Here is a 13,053-nt window from a genome sequence, read left to right as displayed (position 1 = left end):
ACAACGTAATCTGGGCAGGAGACCGAGAAGTGGACGGGGCTGAACCGGGAGAGAGGCAGCCACTGGGCGTGTGTGTGTGTTGTGACGGGAGTGAGGGGGCGCGCCGCCCGTCACAGAGGAGAAATGCATTGTAATGAATGTAACAGCCCCCCCTCGAGATTATTGTTATTCTGACAAATGAGTTAAATAACAGCTGTGTTTGAAACCACGCTGCGGTTCGTAATCGCGGTGCAGAAGAGTGAGTTTGGAGCTGACGAAAGGAGAGAAAAAAGAGAGTCGGTGGGAAATGCTCATTGATTAGAGAGACAGCGATCAGCTCCGCGGTGCTGACGAACCCGCTTCAATATGACAAACTATGACTGTGATTGAAAGAACCTAAACCAAGTGGAGTAGAGCTGAGCTGTAACTGTGTAGTGGAGAAGGGGCAACACACGCTATGCGCACACACGCACACGCGCCATCGTCCCCTCAGATGCGGCTGCATCTCTCCAGGACACTGGTGTGTGTGAGTGTGAGAGAAATAAAAGCTGTGACTTGCTTGGGCAGACGTTGTTTGGTGTCACCCGCTGATTTGCACAGGTACATACATATCTAGACCCCGAATCTATAAGACTATATGTATACAAATATGTATAAAAAATTGCGTGTATCATTTAGGGGTTTTTATATCCCTAAATGATACACGCAATTTTATGTTTACTGTTTCATTCCGTGTAAACGTTGTGTACACTGACACACCCCTCTGTATCAAAAGTATAGGTCTTTATGATTAAAATAAACTAAATGGATTTTTTTTTTACTACAACTTTGTTGGTTGGACACTCGGATGTGTCTGTGTGTGGTCTTATAATAGATCCATGGTGAGAACCTACAGTAAAATACTCCCCCACCACCACACACACACAATCCCTGAGAGCAGACAGTAAAGAGGTAAGTGAGAGAGAGACCCCCCCCACACACACATATGCATTTCTTTATAAAAGAGGAATGTGTTTTAAAATAAAATTATTCCAACTTATGAGGCAACTTTCCAGAGCTAGCAGATAGCTCGTTGCCTCAACAACTGAAGCAACAAGTTAAGTAGCTAAATATGCTACTGTACGTTATCTTTTTATCTTTGGCCACTTTTTTAAGTCGTCCTCACACCTCACAATATTAGTAGGCAGCGGTATTATGATATTGTCTCGTTTGAGTTGTAAAAGGTGGTGTTTTATGTCTCTAACGCTCGCAGAAAGTGGATTAGCGCGTACTGTTAGCATGTAAACAAACGCTACTCCCGGTTCGCACTGGAAGCTGCGCCCATAATTCCCGCAAAGCATCATGGGGGCTAGGAATAAGGTGGATAGGTACTAGTAGTAGACATCGTCATGGTAACGCAATGCTGAGGGAGTGGTTCATTTGCATTTAAAGGGAGGGGCCACTGAAACAGACCGTTTTGCAGAGCCCTGTTTTTGAGAGTGCTGTGATGTTTGATCTTTGGGGTATTTTGACCGAAGCACGTCACAGACATGTCTTTAAGACACCCAGGAACTATTATAGTTTGTGCAAAAAGGAGCATAATAGGTCCCCTTTAATGTAAGTGATAAACTTGGGAAGTTTCATGGTGATATCTGTTAGTTAAAATTTTTTACCGGATTCACCTCTGGTGTCTCCCCAGGCTTCCTATCCTGGATAATCCATCTTGGACGCCATCTTGAAAATGACACCTTTCTAGTGGTCAAATTTTGGTAAACTTTTAGTATGTTATTAAGGTCATCTAATACTATAAAAAACAGCTGAGAAACCTTTTGTTAGAATTTTTTTTTTTCATGTCTGTCTTTAACTTCACATTTGTCCCCTCCCTCTTCAGGTTCTGGACCCAGAGAAGCAAGCCGACCTGCTGGACTCGCTTCGAATCTGCTTGCTGCAGTTCTCCACCCTGCTGGTAGAGCATGCCCCCCACCACATTCATGACAACAACAAATCGCGCAACAGCAAGCTGCGCCGCCTCATGACGTTCGCCTGGCCGTGCCTGCTGCCCAAAGCCTGCGTGGACCCCGCCTGTAAATACAGTGGCCATTTACTTCTGGCCCACATCATCGCAAAGTTCGCCATTCACAAGAAGATTGTCCTGCAGGTGAGGAGGAACGCCACGAGAGAAAGGAATATGAAGAGGCATAATGAAAATTTGTAGTGGATTTAAAACACAACCCAACAAATTTGTAAAACATATATGTGCGGATGCAGACAAAACAAGGAAATCATCCAGATGACAATGGCTCAACTGAACTGAAATAACAGCTGAATACACAATACTTAAAATAGGGGCAGTTACAGGGAATAGTGTTTATGTAGAGAGAGATGCTATAGTGGAACTGAGCATGTGGTAGGGTGTGTTCATGTGCTTGCAAGAGAAAGCAAAAGAGTGTGTGTTTGTCTGTACTGCCTGAAATCCCACACCTAATGAAATATGAATGTGTAGAAAGGAAAATAATAGTTAAAGGAGAGTTAAGAAAAGAAGAACCTAGGTGTCTCTCCAAACTATACACTGTGGTTTGTGTGCTTTGTATAGGTATTCCACAGCCTGCTGAAGGCGCACACCATGGAGGCACGCGCCATCGTCCGACAGGCCATGGCCATCCTGACACCAGCTGTGCCCGCCCGCATGGAGGACGGCCACCAGATGTTGACCCACTGGACTCGCAAAATCATCGTGGAGGAGGGCCACACCGTGCCGCAGCTGGTCCACATACTGCATCTCATCGTGCAACACTTCAGGGTAAGCCGCTAGAAACGAACAATGGCGCACCGGTCAGTAGTTCACTTCCTCCCGTCAATCCATCATTATTGAAGGTATCGATTCCCTGCAGGGGCGGTGCAGACGGAAGAGTCAAAACAAATCTGATTCCTGTCCCTGTGTTTTACAATAATCATGATCGACTTGTCTGCGTGATTCGCCATAACGCTCAACAGAGACTATGCATAGTAATACATATGGCTGTCACAATCATGAAATTCTAGGTGACGATTAAATGCCACGCAATTAATTGAGATCAACGATTGAATTGCCTTTTCCTGTCATTTTATGCCACTATTATAGTATAAGCCTAAACATAGTTTGATAATACATATTAGTGTTGGGCGATTTTGACATTCTCAGATCGTCCCAATCGCCCTCGGGGGGGGGGTTGGCGGCAGCGGCAGCCATTCCACGTGTTCGTTCGACGGGGGGGGGGGGGGCGTATGAGTATCGCTTTTACCGTGCCCTGCTGTCATGCTGTCATGCATGCGCGCTTCTCTCTCTCTCTGTGTGTGTGTGAGGGCTAATAACGGAGAAAGAGCGCTATGATCAATGAATGAAACGCTATTGCGTTGCCGAAAGCCAAAAAATCTATTCATGGCGGACGTAATTCACCGGACGTCTTAGTGAACACCTCGTCGGGCTGTGACATACAGAGCTGGCGTCGGCAGCCTAGTCACAGCCACAACACCAGCTAAACGTGTTTCCTCAAATTTGAGGCGGAGTGGCCACCCTGTTTACCACAGAGATGTTGTGTGCGGTCATATGACTACCTGGCTCCGTCTGATTGGACATCGCCAGTGGCTGCATTTGATTGGTGAAACACTGTCATTTGACAGAGTATAGTTGGAAGCAGCAAGCCAAGCGGCTTCATTAAAACAAAACAAACAGATTGCGCATTAGATCAATAAAAAAGTAGCGAGTATGTGTGTGTGTAAAATCGGCAAGAAAACAAAACATCGCCGATCGTCCTTCCAATCGCCGATAGACGATTGGATCGCCAATCGGCACAACCCTAATACATATACACCTTATGAGGAAGAAGAGACATTGACATTAAACACTGACGCATATAAATAAGAACTGCATTTCTGTTTGCCTTTAGTACAAAGCCTAAAGGCAAATTAAATCCATGATAGATGCTCATCGAAATGCACTCGTCGAATATTAGAAATTAAGAGCCTTGAGATAAACAGTTTGTGGTGCTCCACTCATGTGCAATTAAACCATAGAAGAAGGGAGGGCAATGTGATGTTATTAAAAGAGGACCAGTCAAACCTCAAACGGTGTGGAAATAGTGGATGGAATGGAAATGTGACATTTCTGTTAGTTTCATCCAGTGGTTTTTATACAGTCTGCATAAAAGTCAGATCAATGGAAACAATTTTAAGGATCATGCAAAATAATTGTGGTTAGCTCAAATAATTGTGATCAGGCGATTCTGTAATAATTGTGACAGGCCTAGTAATGCATTTTAAAACTTATTTCTGGAAACGGTGTCTGCTCATTGGTTCATTTAGCTGTCCTTCTTTGAGCTCCTTTTGCTGTGCTGATGAACTGAGCGCTCTGAATGATATTGCACCACGCCGTACAAAATCATCCAGGTTTTAATTTGGTTATTTAAACTCAAGTTCCATGTTGGTGTTAACGGTTACAATGGTTCTGTGCTCTGTTGTCTCCTAGTCAAACTCTGCATCATTAACTCTGAGCAGTGAAGTTGATAATAACCGCCTGCTGCCTGTAATCGCCTTAACGCAGATACATTCTCAGACTCGCCCCGACAGCGATGATCAGCCGAGTCAAAAAGAGACTTTTTCTGTGCTCGAGTCAACACCAGCGAAGGATCATTGGCCTTTATGTTCGCCTTCTTCCTTAAACTTCAAAGGCACTTTTCTGCCCGCTCGCTCCTTCAGCCAGTGTTTCGCCGCCTCACCAGTCAGAGAGCGACAGTCTCTTAGCAGAAGACTGACATTTTCCTCAGCTCCCCTCTCTATCTCACTGACAGGCTGCTCTCACTGGGCCAGATGACTAATCTAATGTAATCACATCAGCATAATTACACTGGGGAGGAGATAATGACAGACAGATGAGAGACTTTGTGTGTGCGTGTGTGTGCGATTGTGTGTATGCGTGTGATAAAAGAAATGGAGAGATTGCGTGCGTGTTTGTCTGTGTGCACACGTGATGGACAGGGCTTAGCCACTCTGTCATTAAGGGGCTGTGAAGTCCTGCTCTATCGACCATAATTACCCTCAAAGTGAGAAGCTTTAATATTCTTTGACACTGGCAGCAGCCCTCAGATAGACATCTCATCTCTTGCTCTTTTGTCTATGCGCGTCTCTGTGTTTGAGAGTCCCAGTTCGGTTTGCGCTGAAGCTAAGTGAGTGAGTGTGAATGTTCGGGGCTAAGTGTGTGTCATCATGTCCTTGAGACCAAGTGGGAATACAACTTCAGAGTTTGCCTTTTCTGACTAAGTGTCTGAGTGATTGAGGACCCTGTTTAACTTTGCTTGTGTTGTCATCCCAAAATCGAAAGCAGAGTGTGGGCAGTGTGAAAGAAATTACACTTTTCCTGACAATGAATGTAGTCACCTTTGATTTTTGATCATTTCTCTTTTTTTAGATAATTATTTAATCTTAATAAAGATGAAGTTGACTCAATTTGGTGGCCGTGGTTAGTTCAGCAGACTAAGTTCACCAAAAATATTCAGGCATTATATAGTGTATATGTGTGTTTGGTCGTCTTGTGTCATTCTGGGTGAAGAATTGTACATTAACATGGATGCAGTTGCTCTTTTGAGATACATAGACCAGCAGCAGCTCTCGCTGTCAGACCAGAATCAGAATGAGTTTTTTATTTTTTTTTACAAAGAGTTGAGTCAAGTTGCGTGTTGTCCTGACTACCAAAACAGGCGCATAGCTGCAGTGGCATTTTACATCAAAGTTTTGACTTCTCTACGTACCGCTCTTTCATCTGTTCAGCCTTGCTTCTATCATCGCTCATGTCATTGGCATCAATGACCATCTGCCATTGATGCTCCAGGACTAAAAGATGCAGTTTATTCCCACCTAACAGTTTGTGTTTAGATCACAAACTTCTATGAACTAGATATTCAGTCTTTTAACTCCATGCTTAATTTTAGATTTTTGTATTAATTTAATTCATTATTACTTTAATTTTTTTTCCAGGTGTACTACCCGGTTCGCCACCACTTGGTGCAGCACATGATCAGTGCAATGCAGCGTCTGGGTTTCACCCCCAGTGTGACCATAGAGCAAAGGAAACTGGCTGTTGACCTGGCTGAGGTGGTCATCAAGTGGGAACTACAGAGAATCAAAGACCAACAGGTGTGTTATTCAATTATGTAAATGCATACACAAAAACACTCAAACACAAACAGAGAAGCTGCCTGAACATAACACAGTTTCACAAGGTACAGCTATTAATCTAAAACATTGAAATATTACACGTTCTTACCCATATTCCATAGATGCTCATGATTAATAATCTTGTAGGAGTTGGTCTGGATGTATGTTTAATTTAACCCGGCCTCCTCTCCCTGCTCCTGTCTGACCGTCTTTTCGTTATGGCAGCCTGAGTCTGAGGCTGAAGTGGCTAGTGGTGGTGAAGGAACCAGCGGGGCAGCTGTGAAAAGAGGACTCTCTCTAGAAGGTGTTACCGGTGGGCAGGATGTCAAGAGGTTCCGCACAGCAGCTGGAGCTGCCTCCACGGTGAGTTCGATCAGCCGTCTCTCAGATACCAGTAAAATGTGCCCGTGGCTGGTTTAAACCCCAGTGCTCAGTCTCTCCAAGAGCGCTTCAATATAACACCTTAATTAATTACTTTTTAATTAACAGGTACATTTCTTACTGTCGACATAAGGTGTCCCTGCGTTCCGCATGTCTCTGATGAAAGTATCTTTCAAAGTGTTCTATAATCATTCAAACAACTAATTTACATCCGTCTGAGACAAAAATTGCCTGTGGTGCGTCGTCTTTGTAGCCCCGAAACTGAATAAGATGCTCGCTTTGCAAGACATGCCTTTTTACAATCTGCATTTGTTTTTCTGTGATACAAGTTAGATACAGTACTTTAATAAGTCAAAAATCAGTTTTTCATATTAACTCATTGAGTGCCATTGACGTATATATACGTCAAATGCTGTTTTCTGCGGCTGGTAAATGGGGACGCTGTTGCGCACACTGGCCCTCATTTATTAAACTTGCGCAGGATCTGGTGTAGATTCTGGTGTAAATATCAGTGTACGGCAAGTGTCACGTGTGATTTACTAAAAGTGTGTACGCTGCTGATTTCGGCGTAGAACCGGCGTGGTGGTGATAAATACGGCGGCTGAAAACGAGCTTCATTTAAATGTCACGCCCCGATATATTCCTGCTTTAGAGGCGTCGCCCTGCCCCTTTTACGACATGGAGACACGGAAGACGGCCAAGAAGAGGGACTTTACTGGCGTTACCGCGTTGAACAGGGAGAGGGCGGCAACATTAAATATCTGGACATTGATAGATTGATAGATTTTGTGATTGATAAGCGTCATCCCGGTGGATGGAGGCTGCAGACGCACGTGTCACCGACCACGTCAGGAAACCCAGCGACCTCATGAAATGCTCCTGCAGTTTACTAAACACAAGTGACTGAGGAGAAATCATATAGGTATATTACTGCTGCGAACGCGACTTTATGACCATCAGTACCGCTGGCATGGTTCGGCTGATGGAGGGATGTGAAACACCGGCCCGATCTCCCGCTGACAGGTCCCGGTGGCGAGGGAAAAAAAAAAGAAAAGAAAAACACTCCGCCGAGATCAGCTGCACCTGGACAGGTAGCGGAGGCTCCGGTGTCCGGCAGAGAGAGAGACTGAGGAGCCGTCCGGTCATGCTCTGGTGCTGCAGATGTTGGTTTGTGTGTGTGATCTACAATAACAGGTCTGTCTGTCATTGACTGTTGACACAGCTGATTAACGAGCATCTGTCACGTCGTGGTTTTTAATTCATCTCAGTTGCCCAAAATAAAAGTCGAGTTATATTTTCAACACGGACTTGGTTTTATCGTTTCTTTTTTTTTTTTTTGGCTACGTTTTATCTTTTTATCAATATAAACGACAACAACATGTGGTCCACATCGCTGCGTTATTAGACTATGGTTTAATAATCATTCTGACACAGCAGCACTCCTTCCTGCATGTTCTACGCTGGTTCCAAATGTGCGTACACCTGGTCAGAGCTGGCGTGAGATTTGTGCGTACCGTACGCTCACGCTCAGATTAATAAATGCCGATCCTTGCGGTGAATTTGGTGTACACCCATTTTTTTGGTGTACGCAAGTTTCATAAATGAGGGCCACTGTGAGTAATTTTGGGGCTTCTGGGATGTGTAGAACGAAGGAGACTGTAGATCAGAGCAAGAAGTGAAGAGGAAGGAGAAGACGAGTGTGATCGGTACAGAGATAAAAAAGCTGGGAAAAGTTTCTATTTCTAGAGAAAAACGACGGGCAGAGCCTGGAACAAGTGTAACGTGGAGCTGGAGGAAAGCTTAGCCACGGTGCTATTAGCATAGCTCCAGCATGAAGTGATCAGAGGAGGCAGGAAAGGTAAACTCATCTAGATGATCAGCACCGAAATGCCGAAGCGAAAGCGGATCGCGGAGTCAGTTTCACCAGTTGCTGTCTAACCGACGTGACGACGAACCGAGAGATCAGCGCGGTGCGTCGCTGCCGCGGCCGCGTCCAGCAGAGAGGCTGAAGACGCCACGACGTCTCCCTCCCTACTGCAGAGACGAGGGGAAGCAGCAGGAGGAGAAGGAGGAGAGGAGAGGGGAGGGGCAGAGAGGGGGTGAGGGGAGGGGGAGAGGAGGGGGGAGGAGAGGGTGAGGGGGCAGCAACTGCAGGAGGAGTAGGAGAGCAGGCATCACTCTGCATAGTAGGACTCCTACTTGTTGTATTTTAGTTTTTTTTTTTTTTTTGTACAATGAAAAAACATGTGAAATGAAATTTTCAGATGTCTTACATGTTTTTGAAGCCAAAATTAAAACGGATAAATCACTGTTTTTCTTGAGAGACTCTCTTTAACAAAAATGCATTTTTCTCAGCTTTCTAGAAAAAAAGTGGTCTTTTTGGTGCAACCAGGCTCTATTCAACTTAAGATAAATTAAGAATGGAACAAGGTACAAACAAATGTTTTTTTCCCTAGTTAAATAGAGAGTCTCCTCTTTCCTTTGAGCTATTTTGTGTTTTCAGAGTCATAATACAAAATATTCTCTTGGTCTTAAAATATTACTCAAAATGCCCCGAAACGCTGGCACATGGCACTGACCATTTTATAAAAGGGCTGGCACTCAAAGAGTTAAGAGCAAAACTAGCTCACTGTCATGGCACTCTAATGATGGTACCCAGTTTCTCTTGGTGAAATATGGTATAATACATTGCAAATTATGCATGTTGTTTATATAATTAATACTCTGGAAACAAAACTGCAAATGCAACAATGTTGTGTTCCCTTATGTACACAACATCCTGCAAATTACAGACTGTGCCTTTAAGATGGCTCGTTGTACATAATGATGTGTTAAAAATCCCTTTCATACCTAAACCGTTCTTTCAGGAAACTAGAACAAGGCTCAGTAGTTACGGCCTTAATGCCGTCGTGATTTCCAGCCTCCTTTGCCTGATGTCAGGAAATGCAACAGTAGCATTTGTTTCTGCTGGAGCCATGGAAATGTTAATTCCTCAGAAAGTTGCCAGGATAATTATCAGGAAACCATGGCTTCATTCTCCTTTTCCCTGCAAGCAGTGCATTGCAAAATCTGACTTAATGCAGGCTCTTTGATATTCCCCTCTAACGAAAGACGATGTGGTGTTAGCACTGCCGTCACAGAGTCTTATTACGAATGTCTGCAGTTTCCTAGCCAATCAAAGTTGAAGTCTTCTCTTGTAGTAGAAGCTTTCTTTGCTCAATTTTCAAAGGAAAAAAAAAATCCTTGACATGTTAATTGAATATCCTTGTATGTTTATTTTAGGTGTTTGGCCGCAGCCAGTCCATGCCAGGCACAGAGACGATGCTCACCAAGCCTGTTGAGAAACAACATACGGACACCGTGGTCAACTTCCTCATCAGGATCGCGTGCCAGGTAACACCTACACCAGCACCGCCTCACATACAGCACTCCATCTCACTCACACACAGACACACACCAGGTACAGCTCCACCATCCATAGCGCCTGCCAGGTAGAACACAGCCATCCCAACCTCTCAGCGGCGAAGGTCGGACGCACCTGGTGGCTGTCCTGAACGCATCTCGCACACACAGAGTCCTTTGTGTGCGTGTCCTCACACAGCTGTCCCTCGGTCTAGTGGCAGTGATGACCTTGGTCACACGCCTGAAATAGACTGTTGAGATTTCACTCACCTTGACTTTCCTACTTCTTGTTTTTGGGCCAAGCTCCATTCTCACTGTTCACCCAACCATCTCTGTGAAATATAACCGGTGGGGATCACTCACTGCTCGCAGAATAGTCTATAGAAACATGATCTTTTCTTTGTATTCTGCTTAATCAGAGTGTATTGTGATACAAAATGTATCCCTGTAAAAACAGTGTATCTTTGCCTGGCTCCAGGGATTCCCAGCAACCAAAGAACATCACTCCTAGAGCTAAGAGGGATTCATGTTTTTTATTCAGGGATGCTTACAGCTCAGAGGGTGATGCTTGTCGCTATGCGGACTTGAACACAGCTTTTCTGATTGAAGGACGACCTCCTTCCAGGCTATGCCATTGTTGAAGTATAGCTGCTACAATTAAATGACAATAAATGGCAAAAGGCCTCATCTCCTCGTGTCTGATGTGATTTGTTACCTTATCAGAGCACCATTCTGATATTGAGGATAAAAGACACATTGTCGCCGAAGAAGATAATCATACCAATCTCCCCCTTTTTCTTCTGTTCCAGGTGAACGACAGCACCAACGTGGCGGGCTCACCGGGGGAGCTGCTGTCCCGCCGCTGCGTTAGCCTGATGAAGACTGCCCTCAGGCCTGACATGTGGCCTCGTGCTGAGCTCAAGCTACAGTGGTTTGACAAGCTGCTTATGACAGTGGTAAGGCGATGATGCCCTCAGAACGGCTGTACCTTATTAGGCTGTCTGCATATTTCATACAGCCAGACATGCTTGTGTTAGTGACATTTCTGGTATGACAGAGTTGGTCTGCAGCCTTGTAAACTGTCATTACTGCTTCATTTCTGCACAACTTTTGTCAAAGATCACCGTGTCCAAACCTGTGATAGCTTTTCCCGTTTGATGGAAGTGTCTGGCTTTTATTTTCTGTTCAGTGATGAAAACTATTGTTGTTCTTATGTTAAGTCCCGCAACTTTATTTGTTTATGTGAGCATGTTAGGGATTATTTTAAATTGCTATTGAAAGCGTATATCACAAGTGTTTTAGGCAAGCGCGTTGAAGAATTCAAAATATTCAGACTTGTTGTTTTCGACTCAAAGCAATAAGCAGCAAACAGTAAAGAATAAGTAATGTGTCTCTGCTTTTCGCCTTCCCGAAGTTTCCCTCTCCCGCATAAGCTCTTAGTATTTGCTCTAATGCCTCCAAGTCCTTTGTCTGTTATCTGTAATACATGAAGTGAGGCGCAAACTGCCATAATGACAAAATAATGACAGTGGTGAGATAACAGGAGTCTATCCGGGTTGGCCTGTGCCTTCTCATTCAACCCCACAGTCCTCCTCATCCTAAACTCTTCATCCTTGCCTTCTGCATCGCCCCACTGTGACTCTCTGCATCTCTCCTCCACTCCCTCTGTGTCTCTTCTTCCTCTCATCTCCTCTTTTCTTTTCAGCTCCTTATCACTGCCTCTTTTCTCTCACTTTATCTCTTGCTCTCCTCCTCTCTACTCATCTCTCCAGTCTGATTCAGTGCCACTGTTCGACGAGGTTATCGCCATGTGCCGACAATTGTCACGTACTTCCCTTGTTCTCTACTGGGGGTTCGGCCACGCCTTTCTCTCTGCCTATGAACACACACACATACACAATCATCCCCCTCCAGATCCCATAGGAATGGTCTGACAAACAAGGCTTACTGTAGGTCTTACGCAGATGCACATACACAGGCCGTTCCCCCTCAGGAACTTGCTTTACCTGCTCAGCCGTCTTACTCAGACTAATGAACAATGCTCTAAATCGGATTACCTTTTATCATCTCATTGTACTGGCATGACAGTGATTAAGAGTCAGGAGGAGTGGCGTGAGAGGGCAAATTAGGAGGGGGCAGAGGACATCCACCAAAAAAAAGATGCACACAGTCACACAGGCAAATACATGCATATGCTCTATCTGCCCAGAGACAAGGTCCCGTTCTGTTAATACAGTGCAAAAATCAATAGGACCCTAATATCTACTAGCAGTCTTATCAGAAGCGTCACCTTGTTCATTAGCCAAGATTAGTGCCATGGATCTGTCCCAGATTATCCTCTTGGCCCTGCCATTGTCGTAAACCTTGATTGCAATTTAGACAAAATTACTACCTGATGTTGGCCATTGATCTTTGGTTTAGCAGTGATCCCGATGCCTTGGTTCTTTTGTGTGAGAAATACCTCTGTGTGTAGAATATTGATTTTCTTTTTTTCCTTCCTTTTCTTTTTTGGTTGTTGACTTGACTTTGTATTAAAACTTGAAACATTACTGTAGTAGGTATAGTAGATGTTAAAGTCTGAGAACACTTCTCTATTGGGAAAGTGCTTAATATTTCTGTTTTATAACAAAAAGAAAAATCACACACATTATTGATGTGCATACTTCTTTTACTCTGCTTAACTCCTGGTTTCACTGTTTCTTCTGTGTCCACTTAGGAGCAACCGGCGCAGGCAAACATCTCCAACATCTGCACTGGACTGGAGATCCTGTGCTTCCTGCTGACTGTGCTGCAGTCCCCAGCCATCCTGGCCCACTTCAAACCACTCCAGCGGGGCATCGCAGCGTGCATGACCTGCGGCAACACCAAAGTCCTGCGGGCCGTCCACTCCCTCCTCTCTCGCCTCATGAGCATCTTCCCCACTGAGCCTAGTAAGTTTCCAGAGCCAAATACCTAAATCAGACAGGGAGTGAGTCAGAGCAGTAATACTTAATACTGAATCTCTGCCTTTCACTCCCTGCTGTGTTCATTAAAGAATGCCAAAATATTTGGACCGTTGTTCTGTTTGTTTATGATCATTAATGCTTCAGTTCTTCAGCTTGTTTTGCCATGCCATGTGTTTAA

General features: G+C 44.5%; 1 protein-coding gene across 1 annotated transcript in view; it reads left to right on the top strand.

Moving 5' to 3' along the window:
* trrap (transformation/transcription domain-associated protein) overlaps positions 1-13,053 on the top strand; it is a 94,509-nt gene that overhangs the window by 37,689 nt on the left and 43,767 nt on the right. Inside the window, exons 38-44 of the mRNA XM_085761863.1 lie at positions 1,850-2,116; positions 2,552-2,758; positions 5,968-6,126; positions 6,373-6,510; positions 9,811-9,921; positions 10,740-10,886; positions 12,647-12,860. Of these exons, the coding sequence (XP_085617989.1) occupies positions 1,850-2,116; positions 2,552-2,758; positions 5,968-6,126; positions 6,373-6,510; positions 9,811-9,921; positions 10,740-10,886; positions 12,647-12,860 (1,243 nt within the window). The remainder of the gene's footprint in view (positions 1-1,849; positions 2,117-2,551; positions 2,759-5,967; positions 6,127-6,372; positions 6,511-9,810; positions 9,922-10,739; positions 10,887-12,646; positions 12,861-13,053) is intronic.

This window comes from Trachurus japonicus, chromosome 19, assembly GCF_045865225.1.
Source record: "Trachurus japonicus isolate A0001 chromosome 19, Traja_1.0".
NCBI lineage: Eukaryota > Metazoa > Chordata > Actinopteri > Carangiformes > Carangidae > Trachurus > Trachurus japonicus.
This window is presented reverse-complemented; position numbering and strand designations above follow the sequence as displayed.